Source organism: Pholis gunnellus (genome assembly GCF_910591455.1).
Source record: "Pholis gunnellus genome assembly, chromosome: 4".
Lineage (NCBI taxonomy): Eukaryota > Metazoa > Chordata > Actinopteri > Perciformes > Pholidae > Pholis > Pholis gunnellus.
The window spans coordinates 11,383,379-11,395,143 of NC_136530.1; the positions used below are offsets into that span (position 1 = coordinate 11,383,379).

At 41.8% G+C, this 11,765-nt stretch overlaps 2 protein-coding genes across 2 annotated transcripts in view; both read left to right on the top strand.

Moving 5' to 3' along the window:
• Positions 1-332: 332 nt before the first annotated feature.
• Positions 333-3,183, top strand: LOC306694484 (uncharacterized protein). The gene is made up of 3 exons (XM_079157364.1): positions 333-1,135; positions 1,800-1,904; positions 2,323-3,183. Exons 1-3 carry the CDS (start codon positions 358-360, stop codon positions 2,418-2,420), a joined length of 981 nt encoding a protein of 326 aa, XP_079013490.1. The 5' UTR covers positions 333-357; the 3' UTR covers positions 2,421-3,183.
• Positions 3,184-3,826: 643 nt separating this feature from the next.
• The window catches only part of psmd1 (proteasome 26S subunit, non-ATPase 1), a 32,201-nt gene continuing 24,262 nt past the window's right edge, over positions 3,827-11,765 (top strand). Inside the window, exons 1-16 of the mRNA XM_079157729.1 lie at positions 3,827-3,994; positions 4,475-4,518; positions 4,912-4,985; positions 5,383-5,552; positions 5,799-6,007; positions 6,312-6,455; positions 7,138-7,364; positions 7,841-7,901; positions 8,040-8,168; positions 8,275-8,363; positions 8,472-8,550; positions 8,646-8,819; positions 9,097-9,208; positions 9,519-9,715; positions 10,273-10,368; positions 10,816-10,880. Of these exons, the coding sequence (XP_079013855.1) occupies positions 3,979-3,994; positions 4,475-4,518; positions 4,912-4,985; positions 5,383-5,552; positions 5,799-6,007; positions 6,312-6,455; positions 7,138-7,364; positions 7,841-7,901; positions 8,040-8,168; positions 8,275-8,363; positions 8,472-8,550; positions 8,646-8,819; positions 9,097-9,208; positions 9,519-9,715; positions 10,273-10,368; positions 10,816-10,880 (1,886 nt within the window). The 5' untranslated portion in view covers positions 3,827-3,978. The remainder of the gene's footprint in view (positions 3,995-4,474; positions 4,519-4,911; positions 4,986-5,382; positions 5,553-5,798; positions 6,008-6,311; positions 6,456-7,137; positions 7,365-7,840; positions 7,902-8,039; positions 8,169-8,274; positions 8,364-8,471; positions 8,551-8,645; positions 8,820-9,096; positions 9,209-9,518; positions 9,716-10,272; positions 10,369-10,815; positions 10,881-11,765) is intronic.

An 11,765-nucleotide genomic window follows, 5' to 3' on the forward strand; every position in this document is an offset into this window, starting at 1 on the left:
TGTCTCACTTGTAAATAAGTGATTACTAGAGAAAACATTTGTACTTTCTATATTTGAAAAAGAAACGCCTACATGTTAGACATTTGGTTGGAAACAACTTTTCAAACAAAGTTTTACATTTAGTTTAGTCATCCAATCAAGTTTAACTTAATTATCTTGGCACAAGCCGATGTTGTATGTACAGTCACGACTGTTGGCCCCGCCCATCAAATGGACCAGCCAATAGACATCGACGCTGAGTCTTAATGCCCGCCCTCCTCACTGGTGACCGTGAGGAAGTTGTCCTTAGGAGGGAAGTGACTGGCTTGACAGCTCGTGGTAAATAAAACGGATCCGCGCAGACGTCTTCGCGCAAGGATGGCAGCCTTCCTGGAGTCCACGCTGCCAGAGGAGGAGAGGGAGTTTCAGAAGATTATAGCTTTGATCGGAGGCAAAGAGCGGATTTATTTGGTGAGTGATTCCTGTACAAGTAAAGAGGTCGACGGGGATGACGCTGGAATATTGCAGGAGTTCATCAGCGAAATGTTCGCCAACAGCAGCCCGGCGAACAGCAAAGCACAGACCCAAACCTCTCCGTTAAACGGTCACGGAGAGACTGCCAGTGTGGACCCCGTTTGCGGCAAGCCAGAGACGGTTAAAAGCAATGAAATGCCTTTAATAGTGAGGCCCAAGGATTTGGATTTGAGAGCCTGTCCGGGGGAAGAGGAAGAGGACAGGGACAAGGTGAAGAAGCCAACGCGCGTTGGCAACGCTCAGAGAACAGCAACAAGGAGGGCGAACATCTACAGCCTAAAGCGAACCATAGACTCTCCTATCATCATATTCATCTTCAGACAGACATTTATCAGCAAACAATCCAACGAACTGTGCTTAAAAGAGACACTGAAGGACGTAAAGGCACGCACGAAACGTGCCAGAAACGCCCGACCCGCTCTGATTGGATTAATACGCACTAGACAGGAGAGCGCCGAGACGCACCAGTGTGCTCAACTGCTGGAGCGCCTGATCCGCTCAGTGTTCCACAAACAGTCACCAGAGACTGTATGGGTCGGCAGTTTCATCCCGAAGACAGAGGCCAAAATGCTCAGCATCAAGAAAAACGCCTGCAAAGTTATATCCTCCTCTCAAACAGCAGGTGTAATCACATACATCATCCACGTTCTTTTGTGTTTTACGCGTATCAATCCACTGCAGAGAATATATGCCTCCTGCAAGAGTAGGCTTTACAATAATGTAACTCTTTTTTTTTTTTATCTCGTTTGCTCAAGCACACGTCAGCATGTGTAGATCTGTCAACTTGGAGTTTGAACCGTGGCGTGTTTAACCAGGCCACCGTGGTGTGTTTAACCAGGCCACCATGCAGATTTGATGATGCATAACATATTAGATTGCCAAAATTAAGAACTACAGATTTTGACTCGTTTAAAAGCACATTAAAGGGAAGACTACTGTACAGATATATAACAAGCCTACAACTCATTTACATAATTACTACCGATTCAATTAGAATAAACATAGAAGTGACTAAATGAATATGATAGGTATTAATATTATAGTAGGCGCATTTACCTATGATAAGATCATTGTACGCGCAGTAATGAGCACTGCAGTGTGAGAATAGTTGGCAAACACTGTAGTGATTTGTGTTAGTGCACTCCACTATGTAGGTCAATCCACGAGATTCACATTTTTCTTCCCAGGCATGGCTGCAAAGGCCCGGGAACAAAAGGAGCATTCATGAAATAATCAGACCCTTAGATAAGCTGCCAAATTGTTAAACGCCCATTATTGCCTTTCAGATAATACCGGGGATAGAAGGAACCCGCTTCTCTGGCCATTCCAATGTTTGTTCTGGGCTCAGAGAAGAGGCCAGATCACCAACTCCTCAACCGGCAGGCAAAGAGGTAGCATTATCGTTCCAAAGTTCTGAGCTATAAAGACATTTCCATTTCCACAGGATTCTTTCAACTCGTCTTTTCTTCATCCAATTTATACACTAACTTAGTTCAGGGATGCAGTGGACTGTAGCCTAACCCAAAGCACTACATGGGCAAAAGGCATGCCTACAGGTTGCCAGTCTGTCACGTTGCCAACAGCTAACCAAAGACATTAGCACATTTATGGGCTTGTCTTTGAATCCGATTTTATGCAGTGAGGATCAACAAAACTAAAGTATTTTGCATTTCAGTAAAACACTGTCTAACCTTTTTCAGAAATTTAAGAAATATTTTTGCTGTCATATATATATATACTTAAACTTCCACTGCAGGCAAATTGTATCATATAGATTTCAGTAACAATGTTTTCATGTTTGTTTTTCAGGTGACACTGGAAGTAAAGAGGAAGGCATCCCTCTGAAAATCAGTTCGTTGTCTGCTGGACCTCATGTGAGTGGAGAGTCAGCTGGAGGAGACAGCTGATGTCATGACACCTGGCCTGCAGACAATCCTGTTTTAACTGTGAAGAAAGAGTTAGCCTCGTGGTGCTATAGAGCCTTACTACATGTTACAGTGTTTCTTCATAGTGCTCAATAATCCCACTGCTGAGCTATCATGATTGTTGTCAAAATATAAAGTCAAATCTGTCCTGCTGATTTACACATCGTCTCTGATGCACAATGCTAAAATGTGTATGTATCGGCTGACTCAAGTAACTTGTTATTCAATCATATGAACTGTATTGCATCATTTAACACCACTTTTGAGGCCTACAGAGATATTTGTATGTTATTTTAGTACATGTTGAAACCACAGTATGGCTAGTTTAAAGCAACAGCTTATGGCAAAAGTAGGCCTACTCCATTAATATGATGCATAGAACAGGGCTGGATTGCCAACTGGTTCTTAGAACTCCAGTGGTTTCAAAAGGCTTATTGAGTGTTATTTGGAATATACATCACCAAAGCACAACATTAACAGGTCATAATAAGGGTCTTAAGTGAGTCTTCATTAATAGAGACCAAGCAGCTTCTTTTTCCCGCTGAGGTGCCTCAGGAGGTCAATCCAGCGATGATGAAGTACTGTGAATCTTTTCTCCTTTTTAATGTTCATTTATTAGAATGATGTGCCTTAGATGAGTGCTGATAACAAAAGCATTATCTGCAATAGAAGTGGATGAAACTACTTTTCACTTTTTATGTATTTATGTAGATTATTCATTTGTAAATAAACACATATAAGCTTTTGTGAGTGTGCAGCTCTCTTTAAATGGACATTCACTGTCAATTATTTTAGACAAAGTGTGTGGAAATTTGGTTGAAAACTCAGTATCAATTCCTTAATTAACACTGTACTGTCATATATGTATTTATTATTAATGAAATGACAGCCACATTGTACCTTTGATTTCTGTAAACCTATCTTGGATGTAGGTCATGGATCCATGTATAAAGAGAACGTAGAATCACGATGGACCACCTACTTCTTCTACTATGTTGATTGTATGGCCACTTCCCCAAACAAGATCTGTCTATCGTCTAAATACAGCATGTAGTGAGGCATCACTCGCAGAAGCGTCTCCATCACATTCATTATAATTCCCATACAACAGTCATCTCCACAGACGTCCGTGCCAAAGAGCCAACTGATAGACCCCCTTTGAAAAAGCCAGTCCATAAATCAAATATTTTCAACTACTATATCTCCATAATTGTTTTCCATAAGTGCAATGGACAATTGTAAGATAGTATTCTATATCCTTGGAGTCCTACGTATTGATCAGACCCAGGGGGATACAATGGATCATTCTATATATCTGCGTTTTAATCAGGCGTAAAAGAGGCCAGCCAACACTGAGGTCCTCTGGAAGGGGACTTGCGGCATTGGACAAAAAGAAGGTAGTGGAGTCTGCGATTGTCCCCACTGTTGTGAATTTTCAGATACGAGAAATCTTTTCTTTTCATTATTTCTCCGAAAAATCGCACGGAATTCCACTGTTGAACAAGGATCGTGGGGCTGAGGAGGGAATAAAGAGCCAATCATGATAACATCTGCCGGTAAGTCGTAGAAAGTGCTTTTATTTTGCTAGCTGCAACTGTAGCTAGCCGCCATTGATTTAGCTGAGTCACACGGCTAATGTAGCAGTTGTCAGTCAGTCGTTAACCGGCGATAGCTTATAAACCCACCATCAGGAAGGAAGAACACCTTGAAATGTGACTTTGCTAAATCTAGGCGACGGTTTTGATTACTGCAAGGCTGTGTTAAATACAGTAATTTGCAATAAGTTATCGTAACGTCGATGCTAACAGTCAAGTCATCAGTAGCATTGCACTATACAGGATCTTAGCTCTTCAGCCTTGATAAGATAGTAATGTTTTTATATACAGGAACATTTTTCATCTTCAAAATAATTCTCCAAGAATTATTATACTATTATAATACACTTTTGATCAAATCCTGACTTCTTATGATTATGGACACATACTGTATTTGAACCTAATAATGTGCTAATAGTTTTTGTTTCTCTCCTTTTCTAGCTGGAATTATTTCCCTCCTTGATGAGGAGGAGCCACAACTCAAGGTAAGCTCTGGTTTGAGAGTGCCTGAAGATGGCAACCTCCCATACAGAGATGATGTAACGTCAGGTCATATCATGTCAAACAGAAGAGATTACTTGCGAGTGTGTTTTTTACTTGTTTGTAAAAGCACACATTTTAGGACACTGGCTTTCCATGGGAGGACACTCACAGAGCCATTAATAACGCTCTCAAACTAATTTAAATGTATTAATGTACGGTATATCAGATTAAAGAGTGGCTTCTGGAGGTTTCTTTAGATGTTTGGAGTGTGGCATCTTGCTCTCTATGTACCTAAAAGGAGGCACATACTGCATCATGGCTAATAAATACTTCCAATGCATGATGGGTCAGGAAGAAAAGGGTTAACACAGCAACATCTCTTTTTCGAATTGCAGGAGTTTGCGCTGCAGAAGCTAGATGCCATTGTGAATGACTTCTGGGCTGAGATTTCAGGATCTGTAGATAAAATGTAAGTATTACTATTGATAAGCAATGGACACTATAACCCTATCTGACATAAGAATGTTACATCAGGCAGCAATAACTTCAACTCTTTAGTTTTATTCTTTCTACGTCTTTAGTTGGGAGAAAGATCTAGAAATCTCTCTTGACACACTGAACGCACAGGGTGCAATGTGCCTCATAGTCACCAGTAGTTTACTGAATATTCTTTCAGTGCTCATGAAGCAGATCTCGGCGTCCTTCGTGATTTGTTTTTTGTTTTCCTTCTTGATCTGGTTTGCTGGTAAAAACTGCTCTGTGGGACAGAGAAATACAATTTAGAAGTGACTTAATAGTTAATGCAAAAAGATCTCTCTTTGGTCAAGATTTTCGGCGTTGTGTAACCATCTGTTGTCTTCTCCCAGCGAGGTCCTGTATGAGGATGAGACGTTTCGGAGCAGATCGTTTGCTGCCCTGGTGGCCTCTAAGGTTTTCTACCACCTCGGAGCCTTTGAGGAGTCTCTGAACTATGCTCTCGGTGCTGGAGATCTCTTCAAAGTCACAGATGATTCAGAATATGTGGAGACCATCATTGGTGAGTAATCAAACAGAAACGCATGATCATTCACTTAACTGCCTCTTTAGTGATGATGTGACATTTCTGTTGTTTGGCTACTGCTGTAACCCTCATACTAAAGGCAGTGTGAAGTAAATAACATAAACGGGGGAAAAAAACCTCCAGCTTTCTGGTAGGAAAAGCCAATTAATGACATGGAATAAGATTTTGACTTTAACTGCTTCATTTAATTCGGAAGTAAAATGGAGGCCCTCTGTTTTTTAGCCAAATGCATCGACCACTACACCAAGCTGCGGGTGGGGAATGCAGAGATGCCAGAGGATGAGGAGAAGAAAAGCATTGACCCCCGCCTTGAGGGCATTGTCAACAAAATGTTCCTGCGTTGCCTCGACGATCACAAGTACAAGCAGGCCATTGGCATCGCCCTGGAGACCAGGCGACTTGACATGTTTGAGAAGACCATCTTGGAATCAGTAAGTCCCTCACAGCTGATTTGAGATAGTTTAGGAATACTCTACTGTTAGCTTTAACGCTCACCAGGATAGCCTTAAGTCTTGTCCAAGAGTCTAGCAGACTTTGCATGAAAATGCCCCAAAACTTTGATGGAGATAATGAGAATCACTTTATTCAATTACAGTAAATGTTTGTCATAGCGACATCGACATATTTCACAGTACAGGACGGTGATTTTGATCACTGCTGTTGATTGTACATTGTTATTTCTTCCTTTTCATGAAACAGGTTAATGATTTTTGTTTTGCTTCTCTTGTCATGCAGAGTGATGTGAGTGGCCTCCTTGCCTACAGCCTGAAGGTTTGCATGTCCCTGATGCAGAACAAGAAGTTCCGCAACGAGGTGCTGCGGGTGCTCGTCAAGCTCTACATGAACTTGGAGAAGCCTGATTTCATCAATGTCTGTCAGGTAACAATCAGATCCTCAAATGCACATAATGCATCATTTCTCTGACCAACTTCTCAGTGTGATGTTTACATAAAACGATTGGTAACTAATGTGATGAATAGTTTCTGTTCAATCACTATTTAGTATAAGATCTTTGATTGACTGAGTTAATCCAATACAAACCCTGATTTGTAAAGATGCTTTCAGAACACAGTTTCTTTGTGTTTTTTAAATTAGTAACTATTTTTATTTTTGGTCATTCAGCCCTAATAAGTTGTCTGGACATTCTAACATGTTCTATTACGCTTTCTACTTTTAAAATAATGTAATACTTTCATTGCTTGTAATGTTTAATGTGGGTTTGTTTTACTCTGCTGATGCTCCTATAATGTACACTGAGTTGTCCACCGAGCTAAAACTAATGCAGTCTAATAAAGCAGTCCTGGAATTATTCCTAATAAATCTGCGACCAAGTGTAGTTTAGCATGAGTTCAGCTTTATACTCAAGGTGGCATCTTATATCTTTGCTTAAGTTTACCAGCATTAGCGCTGAGTCATACCGACAGCTATTGATGTGCTCCAATTGGAAGCAATATTTTATACTGATTAAATGCATTTCTCTACTTTCATGGAATTAGATTTTCCAAAAAGGGGAGTCTGAAGCTAATCCCTCTCTAATCACCTTTTCCCCTCCCCTCTCTAGTGCCTGATCTTCCTGGATGACCCGCAGGCTGTGAGTGACATCCTGGAGAAGCTAGTGAAGGAGGACAACCTGCTGATGGCCTATCAGATCTGCTTTGATCTGTACGAGAGCGCCAGCCAGCAGTTCCTCTCCTCCGTCATCCAGAACTTGCACACAGTTGGAACACCTATCCCTTCAGTCCCCGGCTCCACAAATACGGGCACTGTGCCCACACCAGACAAAGACAGGTGGGCATGGAAACACAACAAGGACACACTAATACCAGGGCTGAAGCACGGTGACATGTTCACAAAGGCTTAGGGATTTTTCACAGCTAACGGTTTTGATTTAAGCTCTCTCTAGACAATCTGTTTAGGCTTTCTTTGAGGCTATGAGTTGCTAGGAGAGTAACCAAAACTTCAGCATTTATAAGCATGGCAGGAAAAGATTAATCTCAGTCTGCAAGTCCTAAGGCACTGTGTGTAACATTGAACTTACCAGTAGGGGGGGGTTCAATACGCAAGTTCAGATTCAGAGAGTCAGAATATTTAGATGCCCTACAAGCTTTGTTTCTTTAGTGTGTATCTGTTTTATACCTTTTCTTTGTACCTAACTAAAGAAGTCAACACGAGAGTTTGAATGAAACTGTACACCGGCTCATTTGAGTCGAATCTACTTTACTTATGATCAAATGATTCAATTATTTTGTTTGTGTGTGTTACAGTGATGCAATGGAGACAGATGACAAGGCGGGCAGCTCCCCTGCTGGAAAGCCAGTAGAAACGGTACGTTCTTTGGATCGTTTTGTGCTGTAGCACTCTTTTCATACCAGTTGCTGCCGGTAACTTTTCTGTGTCTAAATAGAGCAACTTTGGTTTGGTTTGGTTGACGACTCATCGTATTGCTTCTCTGTGTTACTGTAGAAAGATGAGCCCAAAGACCAGAATGCCAAGATGATCAAAATCCTTAGCGGGGAGATGGCCATCGAGCTGCACTTGCAGTTCCTAATCCGAAATAACAACACAGATCTAATGATCCTCAAAAACACAAAGGTAATGTGGGCTAGCAACAAGACGAATGTTTGTTTAAATAGTCCGACAAACTACAGCTTCCTCCTGACTTTTTATGTCTTTTTTTTTTTTTTCTCCGTCACTCCAGGATGCAGTTCGAAATTCGGTGTGTCACACAGCCACAGTAATAGCCAACTCCTTCATGCACACGGGAACAACAAGTGACCAGTTCCTCAGGTGATTGTGCTAGCAGAACTGAACTGTATATTTCATAGATTGCACATATAGATATAGAGAAACGTACTCAAAGTGTCATTTGACCAATGATTTTGTTTGACCGTGTAGAGAAAATTTGGAATGGCTTGCAAGAGCCACCAACTGGGCAAAGTTCACAGCCACAGCAAGTCTGGGTGTCATCCACAAGGTAAAGCTATGTCGCTAATCTACAGCAAATTAAAAAAAAACGTGCTGAATTCCATTCCAGATTTAAATTTGAACATAACATGCTGTGTTTTTCAGGGCCACGAGAAGGAGGCTCTCCAGTTAATGGCGACCTACTTGCCCAAAGACACCTCCCCCGGCTCGGCTTACCAGGAGGGAGGAGGCTTGTATGCTCTGGGACTCATTCATGCCAACCATGGTGGAGACATCATTGACTACCTGCTCAATCAGCTCAAGAACGCCAGCAATGATGTTAGTGTTTTCGACGTTTACTTTGAATGCCGGTTCTTTTTCAATTATATACGAGAATGTTACGAACAAAATGATTGCTGAAAGAGGGGAAACATGTTTTTTGAGTCATCAAATGAGACATTTTGACTCTGAAAAGTATCATGCTTTAGAATCAAAAAGCCTCAGCTGGAAGTTTGTAGCAGAGACCAGCCGCTAGTTTACGTCACTGTTTCAAGCGCTTAATTTATGTTTCAGTGTTCCACCTCTCATGGTCTGCTTTTCTTCTTCTGTTTCACAGATTGTCCGTCATGGTGGCGCCCTCGGTCTTGGCTTGGCAGCGTTGGGAACAGCCAGACAGGATGTTTACGACCTTCTCAAGTCCAACCTGTACCAGGATGATGCTGTTACTGGTGCGTCAGCCTCGGACAAAATGCATTTCTGAAATGCAGGAAGGGGGCAAACCAGTTTTTGGTCCTGACCGCTCTGCTTACTAAACATAATCCTTTCAACCAAAAAGACAAAAATCTTTAGTATTATTATTCCGATTTGGCAAAACAAATATAGAGAAAAGGTTTCTACTACGGTATGAATGTTAATCGACCAATGTCTCTGATATGCAGTACTGTTAAATAACATTTAGTTGTGTACACTACGAAACATGTTGATGAGCTAAAGGATAAAAACAACAAGCCATGCTGACAATATCGTGTAACCCCTCAGGTGAAGCTGCAGGCCTGGCCCTGGGTCTGGTCATGCTGGGCTCCAAGTCAGCCCAGGCCATTGAGGACATGGTGGGCTACGCTCAGGAGACGCAGCACGAGAAGATCTTGCGCGGTCTGGCTGTGGGAATTGCTATGGTCATGTACGGACGCATGGAGGAGGCGGATACCCTCATTGAAAGCCTCTGTAGAGACAAGGTAAGGCCGACAAGCCACCAGAAAGCACGTCGGGGATCAAGGATCATTTATTGTCCTAATGCAACACAGGGATGCACAGTGGAATTCAGCTGGTAATACAATAAACTTTTACTTTTAAATTTACAGCAGCTACAAAAACACATACACCATGGAATCAGTTGTTTTATTTCCCAACAATAAAGATTGTTTTTGTGGCATTGGTGCAGTTTATGCATATAATGACACAAGCTTGATAAATCCAGAGAGAGAAGGATATGAGGAATGTATGAAAAAGATCGTTCTTACTAGATCATTGCTCTTCATAAAACCTTCCTAAGCAATGTTTAGTTCCACTGTTTGATGTATTGAGTCCTGTATGTACCCCTATAGCCCCGGGTTATGTGAGTATTTCATGTCACGTCACACACACACACACACGCGAGGCTCTTCCTCTTAACGCTGTGCCAAGAATCCTTCTATACCGGCTAGATGTGCGTAATGACTCAAACTTTGTTGATCGTAGTTGTGACTCCATCCACAAAGTCTCAGAGCTCTGCTTTCCTTCACTGTCCCCATAGGACCCCATCCTGCGGCGCTCCGGAATGTACACAGTGGGCATGGCCTACTGCGGCTCCGGTAACAACAAGGCCATCCGACGCCTGCTACATGTCGCAGTAAGTGTTTCTGTTTCTGGCCCTCTAAACAACAAATTATTTCACAAGAGTTGAAGACGGGTTTATCATTTTGGCTGTGAAGCGATGCCAAAAGCCAGGGCTGCATAACTGTGGCTGGCAGCTTGATTCAAATTAGATTAATATGGTGATTAGGATTGTTTATATAATCCATACTAGGCTCTATTGTGATTCAGCTTTAACATAGCACATCGGGGGTTTTCCTTTCAGTGCAAATGCAACAAACTTCTGGGGTGTGGACAACTTGTTGTCCTGTAGGTGGCACCTTATACAAGCTGAAGTTATTAGATGGTGTGATAGAGGAGCGTATTTCTTCATGCCGTGAACTGAAAGGGCGCTACATTGTTAAAGTGAGCTAGTTAATTGCAGGATTTGATGAGTCTCAGTATCCTCTTTGGTTACTTGAGTTCTTTCATTCTCTTACTTAAGGTGAGTGACGTGAACGATGATGTCCGAAGGGCTGCCGTCGAGTCCATTGGCTTCATCTTGTTCAGGTAAGGACCGGACTTATTTACTTGAGCTCTAAACACTCTTTTCCTCACATCCATCAGAGGACTTTCTCTTTTGAAGTAACATTGTGCAAATTGGAGACACAGTACTGCTTTTTTGTGAACCATTGCAATCCCCTTGTAGTATTTAAAAAAAATGAAGCATTTGTTTTTCATTATTCTTGCTTCTGTCGGGCTCTTCTTTAGTTTTGGTACTGCTGATGAGATGTAGTTGAATATTAACACCGTGTCTCTGGTGTGACGGGAGAATTAAGATGGCACTGTTGTGTGGGATTTACAATGACTCCCTGCTATTCATGGAAGGTATTCCCGTGTCAGAGGAAGCTGGACGTACTGTCACTCACACATTCTCTTCCCGAGCTATTTATACTGATTTACCAGAGCGCCCAGCCAATGCCCAAATATCAGGGTGTACATTTTAAGCCCAAACAAGGCTATGTGATATTCTGCGTGATCAATTGGCCGCTAGATAAACTTTGTGTAAATCTTCGCTGTGTTTAGAAAGACTTCTCAACCAGAACAAATCAGTTCTCCAACTTCCTAATGGCTGAAGGAGAACTCCCTCCACTCCCCCGACATGCACACAAACGTCCGCTTTAAGTTCTTTTGTCTTAAGTCTCTTTTCTTACAAAGGGACGTTCGTTAACAATGAGACTGGGTCGGTCGAGGTAATAATAAAGCAGTGACGCACTCCAAACTCTCATACCAAGCTGGTGGAGCGTTATCCAAATCTCTATATTTTATTAACTCTTGTTTCTTTTATGTTGTTTAAACTATTATTTATTTGGATGTCCTCCATATTCTGGTTTACCAAACGGCTGCTGTTAAGCATAAAGGGACTGTGAATGTAATGCTAAGTACACTGTTCCA